This window comes from Glandiceps talaboti, chromosome 9 (assembly GCF_964340395.1).
Source record: "Glandiceps talaboti chromosome 9, keGlaTala1.1, whole genome shotgun sequence".
Lineage (NCBI taxonomy): Eukaryota > Metazoa > Hemichordata > Enteropneusta > Spengelidae > Glandiceps > Glandiceps talaboti.
The window spans coordinates 14126174-14140981 of record NC_135557.1 but is presented as its reverse complement, the minus strand read 5'-3'; the positions used below and the strand labels follow the sequence as shown (position 1 = coordinate 14140981).

Below are 14808 nucleotides of genomic sequence, written 5' to 3'. Positions count from 1 at the left end.
ACATACATACATACATACATACATACATACACGCACGCACGCACACACACATACATGTACATACATACATACATACATACATACATACATACATACCAACATACATACATACATACATACACACATACACACACACATACATACATACATACATACATACATACATACATACATACATACATACAAATATAGTATCTACAATCTGATTATATTTATTAATATTCACTAAAAAGTCTTGTTCACGTTTAGAGCTGTTCTCAATCCCAAAATAATTCATTCCCTTCCATTTACTTTAAAAGAGCTCACATACAACTATTTCAAGTTAGTTCAAGTACATTTATTTCTCCTTTGTCTTGACTTATTTGCCCTTTTTACTAGACCATATGGATAAGATATTTCTACTTCACTCGCTCTGTCCAAATCTGCCATCTGAAATAGAATTACAATTTTTTTTTTAAATACACATAAACTATAGACCTCCGTCAAACTATCATTAGATTTACCAAAGATAATATTACAAATATAATATAATTATAGCACAGGAAGTATGTAAATTTCTACCCAGATACAGTGGTTACTGTCCACACAGTGTTACTGGTTAGGTTTTATTAGCGTACGACTCCGAAGAACTGGTGATTTTGACGATTTTGGCGTTTTAAGCAATTCATCGAGTGAATTGAAACATGTAGATAGAACACATTTCCATCAGTTTACAGGTTGATTCCACTGTAATTATGAAGCAATATATTTTCCTAATCAACGATTCTTGCAGGCTGATGTTAACACTTATTTATCTTGATTTTATACAGGAAATTAAAAAGTTAAATTGAAAAATATTCTCTGTTTTATTGAGGCAGATGAATGTTATCACCAGGAGTGACTGAGTGCTCTATAGAATTGGTTGTGGTGTATGTGCTTCACTACGCAAAACAATTGCAACTGGCGATACTTATATTATTCCCCACTATTTACCTTCGTTCAATACGGGTGACCTATGAGGATTTTGTTACTGCAAGTCGCTAAACTGAAAATTTGTACCTTTAAACTAAAATTTGGGAGAATAACACAATTGTACCAGCGCCGGTAGCAAAGAAAATTGGGGAAAGTAACGGCAATTTTGAACTCATTGACTCGTATTTCGAACATAACAGAACTAGTGACATATACACTCGATCGTTTCATGACACAGACGCGCTATCGTGATGAAGAACGACCTGAGTATACATTCTTTATTTTTTGTTCACCTTTACTTGGCTCGTGCATGGTATAATGTAGGGTAATGAGTCAAGAAGTCGAGGATAATTACCAGGAACCAACAGGTGCTATGTCGTGCTGGATCTTGGTGACTGAACACTAAGTGGGAAAAACGTGTAAGTGTTGCAGTGACGTTCAAGCGAGCTTGTAATTGCTCTGTCGTTTGGTTCAAATGTGTATGTAGAAGGATTAGAATCATGTACAGTGTCTTTATGTGCTCTATGCGTGTACATGGTTGAAAACAGCGTCGAACTGTGATGTTTACAATTTTGTACCAAGCCATCGTAGGTACTTATTTGATAGCTATATGAAACTAAGACTTCTTACAACGCAGTACCTGTTCATCTGAAAGTTGCCAACCACTTGAAGCATCCATATTCTCGTCCAGTTGTTGTAAAGTCTTTGCTCCAATGGTGACCGACGACACAACATCTTTTTGGAGCAGCCATCGAAGAGCAATTTGGGTTATTGATTTACCTGAAATAACCAGAGATGAGAATGCTTACAGTAGATAGAAGTCATGAATATACGATGAAGTATCTACCTCATTTGAGGATATTTTCGAAGAAATTAAAACAAATCGACAGGGATTTTCGGACATTGAGGGCGATATACAATGACAGCATTAGGTTAACATTACCGAGAACATGGCCATTTGTCTAAAGAAACCACTTATTATTATCATTAAGTATATAATATGCTTATATTTTTGTAATTCCCCTTTTCAAGAGTTTTTTTTAAAAGAAAGCTTCATTTATGAGATATTTTTTGGATATGGTCATAACTTTAATCGAGGAAATTATGTTCATGCAACCTTTTATCTATCTATATATATATACAATATTAGCTTGTTCCTACCACACTGTTTTCCAATATCTTCCATAAGATCAAGCAAATCGAACACTTGTTCATTTTTCGCAAATTTCGAGAAACTTGGGTGGCTTTCTTGGATTATCTGTGGGTTCATTTCACTGAACAATATTCTGCTGTTTGGTGGAGCTTCTGTGTGTTCTCGTCGGATTTTGCCTGTAAGCCATCCTCTAAATAGATAGAAAGGAAACAACATATAAGCTACATATATGTATCAGTTCAAGGTATTTCCTTAAGAGGAGATCCAAAGCCTGTAGATGGTTAGACTACATGTAGATACTAGTCAGGTCCAAAAGGTCTCTGTGTTGTTTATTTCTTCCTATCAGATTTACAGCCATTACAGATTGGAAGAATATTGTCTTTTTAAGTTGATGGCAGTTTCCACATCCACTATTTCTTGCGAGACTTCACGATTTTCGCGATTGTATTATTATTTTTCTCGAATACGTAAAAAGAAGTGTAGGGTCGGTGTGGAAAACTAGGTGGGGTTGGGTAACCGGAACCAAACAACCTTTTTATTTGGCCTCATTTGTATTAAGGCCAAAAAAAAAATTAATTGTTTCTGGTCGGCGCGTGCATTCCTTAAATACCCTCGCGTCGGTCTTTTTTGTGTGTGTTTGTCCAGCCCATGCAGTCTGCAGATCCATAGGGAAACACAAACATAACCCTCCCTACTTCAATGAAGCTAACTGCAGAGCCAACCATGGATCATGAACAAGCACACACACTTGCTCAAAATAAAAAGAACAGTAACTGCCATAAATACATGTAGTAGATTGAGTGACAGGTTTGTTGAGAATAACAAAATTAAAAAAAAACAATTGAACCCCAAACAAAATGACTTTAAATAACATTTCCTGACCAGAAACAATTCTTTTTTGGCCGAAAATATCTAGCGATCATACCACGATACGATTAGGATAATATAAACTATGCAATAATATAAAGCGATGACGAAATGCGGACTTGATATAGGTGGTTAACATAATTTCCATCAGAAGTGTGAATGAAGTAGCCAACAGGGAACTTGCAATCCCGCCATGTTGAATGGTGCAACATGGGAAATGGGATAATAAATATTAATCAATTAGTATTGTAAACACTATTGTTATATTGTTTTTTAACCACAAATAATCAATTCATAGTTACCCTGACAATTGTGGGAGGTCAATTTTATCGGTAGCTACAGATTAGGTATTACGATAACCACAGATAATCCCACATTCCTTTGCATCTGAGCATGCTCAGTCTGGATTGCAAGTTCCATGTTACAAAGTTCCCATCACTATCAAGGATTACTACTGACATGCGCTGTTGTTAACTTGATTAACCGTTGTCTCTAGTAGCTAAAATAACGTATCCTGGTCTGGGTATGATCGATTGCTTCCTAAGCCAACAACTAGTATCTAGTCTAACCAATGGCATTAATTCAGTAACATTACTGGATGACTTTATGAAAACAATTGGACAACATCATTGCACAAATTTGTCCAAACAATAAATTGTTGTTAGTAAAGAAATGCATAGCTAAAATGATGAAGGCTTGGTGTTTCAATCATGGGACATTGTGTTTTAGACACAGAGCTAGACATTTTTTCAACTCTAATCTAACAATACCAGAGTCAACAGGATCCTTTGCCCAATCACATTGAACACTGATAAGCATTGCTATTCTTTCACATTACAGTAGAAACAGGCTTGTAATCGAAACATCATACATGGATTCGGATGATTTTTATGGCTTCTATCGTGTATTTTCCAACCGATTATCAACATTTCAACTTGATTACTTCTACATCCCCACTGGTGTACGTCACCTATGTAATTCTTTCTTTTACATTAGAAGTTGTCTTAGGGTGTGTATTAAATGTCATGTCAAATGAGTGAAATACCAAGCCTACATCAATGTAGCTTTAAGACATGGCAAATGGAGAAGAAAGGTACACGTTATGAATCTATTCACCAAAAAACCCCCAATCATTTCAAAAACATTTTCACCCAACTGCTGTCCGTGTTTTAAGTGAGTCATACTTTTACTACAGTGTCAATGTTTTCTTTGTAATAGTAATTTTGCTGTTCGTTTTATTTATGTTATCAATAAAAGGAGGTTTACAGCATCACCATATATCATAACGCCATAGAGGATTGTGTATACATTTCTTGCAAATCAATGGCACATCTCTCGTCCAGATTTCACCACTTTCATGTGATTGCAAAAAAGGCAATTCTTTGACATTACAGCAAACTGGCACCAAATCTGATTCCAAATAACCCGTAACACCAAAGTAAAGCGTTTTCTGTATGTATCATAATCGTTTGTAGCATCCACATCAAATGTAAAAGTATACTGTTTCTTTTGCTAATTGACCACATTAGAAAGGCCACATGCTAGGCTTGTAAATAAACCAATTGAAAAAGTATTATTTTACACTTGATATGAATGCTATAAATGAGTGTAACGCATAGCGAAATTGTTTCACTTCAGTGTTACCCGTTGTAAAGGGACAGTAAGGTATTAAAGCACATTTTGATTTTTACAGGTTCTGTGTTTTTCTTACCCTTTGAGAGGACTCCATGCCAGTAATCCCAAGCCTTCATTCCTACAGACATCAGTAAGTTCCAATTCAGTCCATCTACTTAGCAGGTTGTATTGAGCCTGTCAATTAAACCCACAATTCTCATTTCAATATTTACACCAATACTAAGTAGTCATTGTTTACACTTCGGACCACTAAACTAAATCTTCACTATCACAGTGCTGAGTGTACATGTGTGATTCAATCTGTAATCGCAGCAATGGACGTTACAAATCATGCAAGCGATTTTCTTAGGTGGTGAACTACTTTTTAGCCACTAAATGAATAGGCCAGTATGTTAGGTAATTCCCAACAAATGCACACACACACACACAAACACACACATATACACACACACACACACACACACACACACACACAAACACACACATATATACATACATACACACGAGAGAGATTGGATTAAGTATTATATATATGTGTATATTTATATATACAGTCATACATACATATACACATGTACGTGTGTGTAGCTGTGTATACTACCAATATAAACGGATGAGGACTATGCACAAGTATATATGGATAACTATATTGAGTAAAATAAGAAATTTGCAATAGTGATTATCAGATTAATACTTGAAAGGAAACAGTCTATAAAAGCACGTCTATACAATAATATGATACAAGTACTAACTGATAAACTTATCCATTGATTTATTCCAAGGTGTTGACATGTCATCATTATCTTCTGAAGTTGCCATCCTAATACATTACTAGCACCCACATATCTTATTTTTCCAACTCTGACCAGATCGTCAAGTGTTCGAAGAGTTTCTTCTATGGGAGTGCCATCATCCCACACATGGATCTATACAGAGAAAATGTCGACTTTATAAAATTACAGTCTTTTGAAGTATTTTGGAAGCATCGATTTTCCTTAACAGGACATGTTTATCATTAATTACTGTGACTCAATTTGTTGTGAATTGTGTCCACAATGTGTGTTTATTTTTCATCTTGAATTCCCATCAAATCTACTCGGAATATTACTAAACGTTAGAGACAATCGCTTAATGTCGAATATAGGCCACAATCACACCCACTCTCCCTAAACGAACGTTCACGAGTGCGACATTGACACTTTTATACGTGGTGCGTAACGCGTAACCATGGACAAATTCCTAGTGGTCAAACCACTATGATCGATACAGTTTACAAAAAACATGGTAAAGCTATTAACATACCTACCAGAAACCCAACACTGTATATCACATTAGCAGCATCTCAGTGGTAAATACATCTTTCATCATTGAAGGCTTGAAAGCTTTCAAAATTTGATTAAAAGTGCGAACATGAAGACCAGCATCGTATTAACGCCACACTCCTACCCCCCCCCCCCCCTAAACGAACAAAGTTCCTTTATTTAGCTCGTGTGACATTGTGAGTCGTCCCCTAACAGTATTATAAAGATTTCACTTGTCGTTATGCAAATATGTATCGGTTCCAGTGTTGATATGCAAATGTCACAGAACAGCAAAGTGTTTTATTGACGTGCTTAAAAAGTAAAGATCCATTTGTGTGACAAATGCGTCATATGATGGACTGCTTACATGCTATCCAAATTATTTTTCGTTTCATCCACTCTGCACAGTGCTTTTAACTTAATAGAATTTGCACCTTGGACACATTTCCCAGAAAACCAATGTTCTTAAAAGTCTCTCCAAACTCTGCCTTAGAAAAACTTCCTTAAGACATTTGGGGATTCGCTGTCTGGTTTACAAGGAAGTCTGCAATTATTTTAAAAGGGTATTTGGCGGCCATAAGGATTCTAGCATGGCTTCAATTTGATATTATCTGACGTCTATTTCAAAAGATGTGTAGGGTGACTCCTGTTTTTTGTCTTGATTCGAAGTGAGGAAGGATTCAGTGTTCCCCACTAGGGGCTTTAGTTTTACTGTTTTAATTTTCTTGAACAAAGTAACATAATCTTCTTGAATTCAATTTATAAGATTCTATTACTGAGATACATACACATGAATGGATAGAACGTGTATTTTCCGTCATACAAAACTAAATCATCTAATCTGCAAATGTGAGTACACATGTTGTTAAAATTACAGCAAAACAACGATTTTGCATCTATGATTTTGGCGGGGAAATCCCCAGGTTGTAATCAAGTGATGTGACCTTGTTGTAAACAGTGATGACCCACCTGATAAAGATCTATGTAGTCAGTTTGTAGACGTTTCAAACTTGCATCCACACTTCTTATCAAGGCTTTCCGGGATAACCCAATGGTATTGGGATCAAAGTTGGCGACGTCTATCCCACTGTAAGTTTTATCCTTCATGTAGGTGTTTTTTGTTGCTACAACAAAATTATCCCTATCGTGCCTCGAAACATAAAGTTGAATTATGATAAATTATTCACTATTCATGGAAAATATCAAACTAAAGTACAACAAATACAGCCAAAATAAATCGACTATAAATATAACGCAATATCAAGTAAGATACTAAACGAGCCGTTACACAGTGTTTCATGCTGATCGCCTGATGATAGCAACAGCGTGAAACACAGTGTAACGCCTCCCGTGTATCTTGCTTGTGATACTGTTATTTACACCGCTCTACATACATATGTACTGAGCACTGTTTACTCCAGCATAGACATTTTACACACACACACACACACACACACACACACACACACACACACACACACACACATGTAAAATGTCTAATTTGGCGTAAACAGTGCTCAGTACATATGTATATAGAGCGGTGTAGATAACATAGTAAATAGTAGTATCAAGCAATATACACAGGAGCCGTTACACAACGTGTTTCACGCTGTTACGATCATCAGTCGACTAACGGTGAAGATTCAAAATTCAAAAATTCCATTTTATGTGATATGGGTGCCACAGTGGAAGTTGGTCAACACATATCTATCTTAATGTTGGCACTTTGATATTAATTCTGAACGTTCTATTTAGTAAATTAGATTTGTCAGCATATATGATGCATAGCTTTTCTGCCAGTCAAAGGTCACACCGCTTCGATACATTTGAATAGGAAGTTGCCGGGTGATGACTGACTAGTCAAACTCAAATCAAATATCGGAAACCAATTCCTTCGCCTAATTGACAGGCATTTCCCAAAGGTCTCCATTTTTTTAAACTTTGAATCTTCATAGAACTATACCGTTAGTCGTCTGATGATCGCAATATATGGCGAATAAAAACATTCATAGCGGTGGGTGTGCATCATCACTATAACATTGCAATATTCTTGGGTCACAACACGCCTTAACTTCGAAATATTTTCATAATTTATGTTTTCTCTATCTTTTCAACTATTGGCAGTAGATGTGACATCTCATCAGCCCCGAGCCATAAATATGCATTGACGATCTCTAACGATAGTCTAGTTATTGACCTGCACTCGATACATCTGTTGCCACCAAACTGCCATATGTGCTCATACCCTTGTATATGTAGTGACTGAAACGACATTTTAAGTCATTTAGTATGTCCTACGTCAAAGATATTGAAGTAGTGGTGTTTCTTACTTTGAAAGCCAGTTGCCGATAATGGTTTCACTTTGTCCATCTGAGTAGTCGTCTGATGTATCGATAAAATTCCCTCCTCTTTCTGCAAATCGATCTAATATACTATGGGCTTGCTTCTCGTCACACTGACCGGGTCTTCCAGCCTTTATTAATTAATGTCGAATATACACAACAAAATAAGGTTCCTTAGCATCAACCACATTATACACTGGTTATGTACAATGTGTCAAGCAGACAGACAGAGAGACAGAGAAACAGATAAACTGACAGAGAGACAGACAGACGTCGTCAAAATCCTACAACCTTCCATTATTGACAAAATAAGTAAACGTAGGACGATATGGATATGTGGATATATTTTCTTAACTGTTTTTCTTCTGTACTTGTGCAAATTAATTGCACGACACAGACGTACGTCAAAATATTCAACAAAATATTCAACACTATACTACGTCACAAATTGATTACACACACACACACACACACACACACACACACACATATATATATATATATATATATATATATATATATTGCCAAACTGTTAATATACACATGTGTATATGGACAGTAAAGATACGTGGTCACCCGCTGTACATCTGTGCGCATGTCTTTATAGGATGTTTACCATCAAGAGTTTGATACTAAAATGAAAAAAAAAACATGGTTGTCCAACCACCATGTGTAATTCCAAGGTATACCTTGGTTTTACATGTTCTCTTGTACATATTTATTTCTCTTTCTTTCCTTTAAAAACATTAATCACTAAAAATGTGTTTGTGAGGTGGAATGGCATTCCGATTTGCACACGTTGTGTGCTTTGGATTTCATTTTGGTGTAGAATCACAGACGAAATATTTCAACCACCTCTTTCAGACCATTAAGATTTGCAATGCCCCTCTCTGCACCCCTATTCCCCCCCCCTTTTTCTCCGCGCCATAAATTTTGCTCGTTCCTTAGCATGTCAGTATACATGAGAGGATGGGGGGGGGGGGGGTGTAGTGATGGAGGAAACTCATTGTTAGATTACTCTCAGTAGGCAGTTTTTCTGTACCTACTGGTCGATACAAAATGTTCAACTAAAGTCAGTGTCTCGTAATGTAGGCAGTACAGATTGCGAATTAAGGTCAATCAGAATCAAAGAGATATAAATACCGTGACCACATTTGACACAGTTGCCCATGTACTAGTAGCCTAAAGGCTAGGCCAGCCAAAATTACATGTACTATGTAGTTCAAAACTACTGGACGGTATTTTTTATTTGTTAGTTCTAGATGAGCAATGACTACGGATAGCACCAGCTGGGCATATAAATTCGGTATATCTCAACGAGCAGCAAGGACGATCGGTCATTCAGTCTAGATGGCTAGATGAAAGTGGAAGGAATAACAGCAACTGGGCATTTATATATACATGTACATGCTTTGCATACGCATGTTGCAATTTCATAAATTTAGACCGATAATCACATCATGCTATTTCGTCGTTTTTTTTTTCAACAAACAAACAAACAAACAAACCCATTGTATTACAAAACGTGTAAACTTGGCTTTGATCGACAATACTTTGACCACGTCGCCTATGAACACTGCGGCTGTGTCAAAAAGGACACTAGATCATATAACGGACCCTTGATGGCGTTACATATGCACACCACGGCCGGGCAATTTGCACTTCTAATTTAACAATTGCCCAGTCCCCTTCACGCTTTCCATCGTTGTCACGCAATCTCAAAAAAGGAATAGCCATTGTCACATTAGCTAATATCATCATAATTTATTCAAGTCATCTGACGTCACCCATTCACAAGTTTCATAGTTCTTTACATGACTACAAGGCTTCCCTTTCGGCAAGCTGGCCTTATTTACATCGGCAAAGGCAACGAAAAGGATTGCAACTTTTTAAACAAACGTTTAATGTTTGATACTATGGAAGCGTATTAGTGCCAAGTTGTGAGGAAAAAAAAAAAAATTTAAAATCTCGTAATTACGAGATTTCAATTCTCGTAATTACGACTTTTTTCTCGTAATTACGAGTTTTCAATTCTCGTAATTACGACTTTTCGATTCTCGTAATTACGACTTTTTTCTCGTAATTACGACTTTTCAAATCTCGTAATTACGACTTTTCGATTCTCGTAATTACGACTTTTTTCTCGGAATTACGACTTTTTTCTCGTAATTACGACTTTTCAATTCTCGTAATTACGACTTTTCGATTCTCGTAATTACGACTTTTTGAATCTCGTAATTACGAGAATCGTAAAGACATTTCGATTCCCGTAATTACGTCGCAATTCTCCGGTAAGTTGATATCGAACTGGAAAAATCACACTGCCATTTTAAGTTCATGTTATAAGCAACAGCTGAGTTCTCAACAACACCCGATCATCGGGTAGTAAGTACATTTAAGGTGAACTGAACACTCTAATATAAGTCCAGTGAAATTACATAACACCTATAGGTTAAAAAAAGAAATGGCAATGAAATAACGTGTTCACATATGTACACACATATACTGGATGCAACAAGAAGTTAGTAGGTTCACTGCAATGTTTAAACAGGCAATCTGTCAACGAACTTAGCCAAATAATAAACAAAAAACAAGAATTCCAGAACAACAAGAATTCTTCATCAGCAAAGAATTTGTTCAAATAATGGAGTCCAATATTAAACATATAGATATTCTTCTGAAATTCGGACACAACTCCAACTTATATCCAATGATGAAGATGTAGGGAAACTGTCCAATACAAGACAGGATTACGACTGATGAAGGACCTAACGGGCCGGTCCGAAACGTCTTAAAAGAAGGATCAATAAAGTTTCTATCTGGGGACGTCTCGCCAATGCCTTCCTACTAACACCCTGATATACCAGGGTCAATAACCTCGACAAACCGGTCACTTGGCTAACTGACCCTCAAACCAATATTATTATACCATACCAAATACATATATTCAAGTATTTATCAACCGTGGAAAAGGTCTCCACACACTTTCAAACTTGATCGAACGACCTACGGTGCCACGTTATTGAATTTTAAATTTCAAAACCGTATAAATCTGATTTACCTTAAAGAAGAAAATTCTAAACTAAAGTTGTGAATTTTACCAAATATCAGATGGTAAATACTATTTTCTTCAATTTCAAATCCATTATTGATTCATTTTGCCGACATATAATGAAAGAATATTCTTCGCTGTTTTAATGCACTCGAGTTTTTCCTGAAGAAACGAAAAACGCAATCAAATCATACAAACCGGTTACCGTGTCAAACACTCTATAGTACATCTGCTTAGTACATCAAAATCATAAGATTCGTGTCTGAACAATTCAAAAATTGAAAAATAACAAACAATAAAAAAATCATAATTTCGTAATTACGACAATCAAAAAGTCGTAATAACGAGAATCGTAAAGTCGTAAATACGAGAATAGAAAAGTCGTAATTACGAGAATCAAAAAGTCGTAATTACGAGAATCGAAAAGTCGTAATTACGAGAATCAAAAAGTCGTAATTACGAGAATCAAAAAGTCGTAATTACGAGAATCGAAAAGTCGTAATTACGAGAATCGAAAAGTCGTAATTACGAAAATCGAAAAGTCGTAATTACGAGAATCGAAAAGTCGTAATTACGAGAATTAAAAAGTCGTAATTACGAGAATCGAAAAGTCGTAATTACAAGAATCTTTTAGAACGATTCTCGTAATTACGACTCGGAGAATTAAACCTGTGATTATTATGAAAATCTAAAACATGTATATATTAGTAAAGTTCATGTTCGTGTAAAACATGTGGCGTCTTACGATGTTTTTATCACCATGCATGGCAGCATGTGACCTATTTTTGATCAGCAAGGGTCACGGCCGCCGCCTCTCTCCACGCAAACATTCTACAAGGTGACATGAAATGTTGTCTGTTTTGCCGCCAATACAATAAAACACCAAAGTGAGCAAAAACTTTATTGACATCAATGACAAAGTAAAATGAAACATCGATTAGGCTTACTTTCACATGCGTCAGGAGAGTGTCGCGTCGATCATAATTTACCGTGAATGTAGCTACCGGGTCACGGGTGCGGTCGTCCTAGTTCGGCGCATACATGCAGCTACATTATCGCTGTTCGACCATCGATGCCAGAAAAAGAAAGAAGAATCGCTGAAAGTGATTCACGTGCTTGCAGTCGCAGAATCAAAGTGTTATGAGTCGCAGAGTCAGAGTGCTAGTGGTCGCAGAATCGAAGTGCTACAGGTCGCAAAGTGTTTTGTTGAAACTGCTAGTAGCACCTTTTAATCGCAGATGCTGTTTTGAGACACCCATATATACCTGGAGTAACTTGATGTTTTACTACTCTGATGACAAAGTGAGTCACAGCTTACTGGTTGACCTACGGTAGTTTACATGGTATACAGCTTAATACATACTTCCTGAAGAATTCAAGTATATTCCTCACCTTATTTGTTCCAAAGACTGTGGACCCAAGGCAGATATTTGACACTTTTAGTCCTGATTTACCGAGAAAGGCGTACTTACAACGAAGGTCTCTGCTCAAGGCAGCCATTGTAAGACGCTTAGCTAGTCATTACATGTAACCGTCGCGAGTCACGTCGCTAACGACGCTAACCCCGAGGTCATTCATCTGGCAAAACTTCCGTACCTTCGTAACCCGTTTCATTATTGATGACATCCAGCTAAAAGGCTATTAACCCCTGTAAAATTACAAACCACTACTTGCCATAATCTAGTTAAACTGTTTTGAAGCTGATAAATTCACCCATCGCATCGATCCAGGCTGTGTGTGATGTTCTGCGAGTGTACTTCCGGGTTTCTGTGATTTTGAACCAGCCTAGCCTTGTATGACAAAGAGACAACTATAAAAAGGTCAACTTGTCAGTTGAGAATTTAAAGTTTATTTCGCAATCTAGGCACACAATTTGCCATGGATATTGTATAAAAAGTAAGAGGATTATTATGACCATGTTTTGTAATAACAGGAGAGAAGAAAGTCCTGTTTACACATGTCTGCGCTTGGAAGGAGCGTGGAGAAGTTTCGCCAGATGAATGACCTCGATGTGACTCGCGACGGTTACATGAATATTTAAATTGGATATTCAAATATAGGTAGCCCGCATGTTTTTAACGTTTGCAACCAGCTTAAAAAATTGCAAGATACCACAGAGCAACAATTCAGAAATCGTCGGGATTTCAGCCTTTCTGTTCATTTAGCTGTCAATTTCGCCGGTAGAAATGTGAGTTCTAAGCATATTTGTTCTAGCGAAGTGGATTTTTGACTGATCTGAAGTCAATTTATGGCATTTTTTCAGGATATGAAAATTATAATCGTACGTACATGTACAATGATCACGAGAACAAAGGCAGCTTATTTGCATTTACCGTCGAGTGTGTTTATTGTGTGACCTTTAGGCCTAATAAAAATAATATTTGGGTTCCGGTTACCCGACCCCATCTAGTGTTTCACTGCCGATCCTAAACTTGTTATGTATTCGAAAAAAAATTAACAAAATCACGAAAATTGTGAAGTCTTGCAAGAAATTGTTGATGCGGAAACTGACTAATTAAAAATGAAAAAGACCGTATAAAACTGTTCTTCCGATCTGTAATGGCTGTACATCTGCTGAGAAGAAACCAATAACACAGAGGCCATATAGAAAACAACGGAAAACATAACTACTTGAACTAGACACTCACATATGAGAAAAAAAATATAATAAAATAAATTAAAACATCTACCTACCCCGCCTATTCTAAAATTGAGCGTAATCGGAAAACACAATATGTTTTAGTAGGCATTACCAGTACTGGTTTCTATGTACTCCATCCCCTTCAAAATGTATTCCATTTATATTAGGGGTATATATTACCGTGAGATCTATGCCACAACTTTCTATAAAAGCTTCACATTACATGTTGTGGTTGGCCATAAGATCGCATCTGCAGGCAATCATTTTGGAGAATTCGCCTACATACGATCTCTTCAATATTTCAAAATAGAAAATCTTGTTTTGACTTTGTTCGATACTCCGACATCCGAGCAGCCTAGGAAGTTGCCGGTGAAAATTGTACCAATTCCTGTGAATTCTATAAATATTGGCATTCAGCAGGTACCTAATAGATGGCAGTATTTACAGAGTATGGTGTCGATATTATAAATTCTCGAAAGAGAAGTCTGATTTCGCTTTTGAACGGGTGAAATTGGTTTTAAAAACAAACAAACTTTAGTGGAACACTCCATTTCGTGGACACACGTTTGAGCGAATTCAAAGACATATATTTAGCGAAACCAGGGGCGACCAGTTCCTTGGTGAAAGCCTTCAGTATAACTAGTACTTGAATTGTGATAACAAAATAGCAGAAATAAAAATAAAGATAAATATTGCCTATCTGATAGCCAAACAAGAACTGTCATTTTCACTATTTCTGAGTTACTGCTACTGCTCAGAAAAAATGGCGTCGGTATTAAATCCAACCTATGATAACATTCACAAATGTCCAGAGATGATTGGAACAATTGCTGGATGAACTAGGGGTGACTTAGCTAATGATATCA

General features: G+C 36.6%; 1 protein-coding gene across 1 annotated transcript; it reads right to left on the bottom strand.

The window, feature by feature from the left end:
- Positions 1–327: 327 nt before the first annotated feature.
- LOC144439844 (1-deoxyxylulose-5-phosphate synthase YajO-like) lies at positions 328–12801 on the bottom strand. The gene is made up of 8 exons (XM_078129078.1): positions 12694–12801; positions 8238–8380; positions 6877–7057; positions 5359–5532; positions 4683–4780; positions 2113–2294; positions 1592–1731; positions 328–429 (listed from the first exon to the last, which is right to left on the bottom strand). Exons 1-8 carry the CDS (start codon positions 12799–12801, stop codon positions 328–330), a joined length of 1128 nt encoding a protein of 375 aa, XP_077985204.1.
- Positions 12802–14808: the final 2007 nt, after the last annotated feature.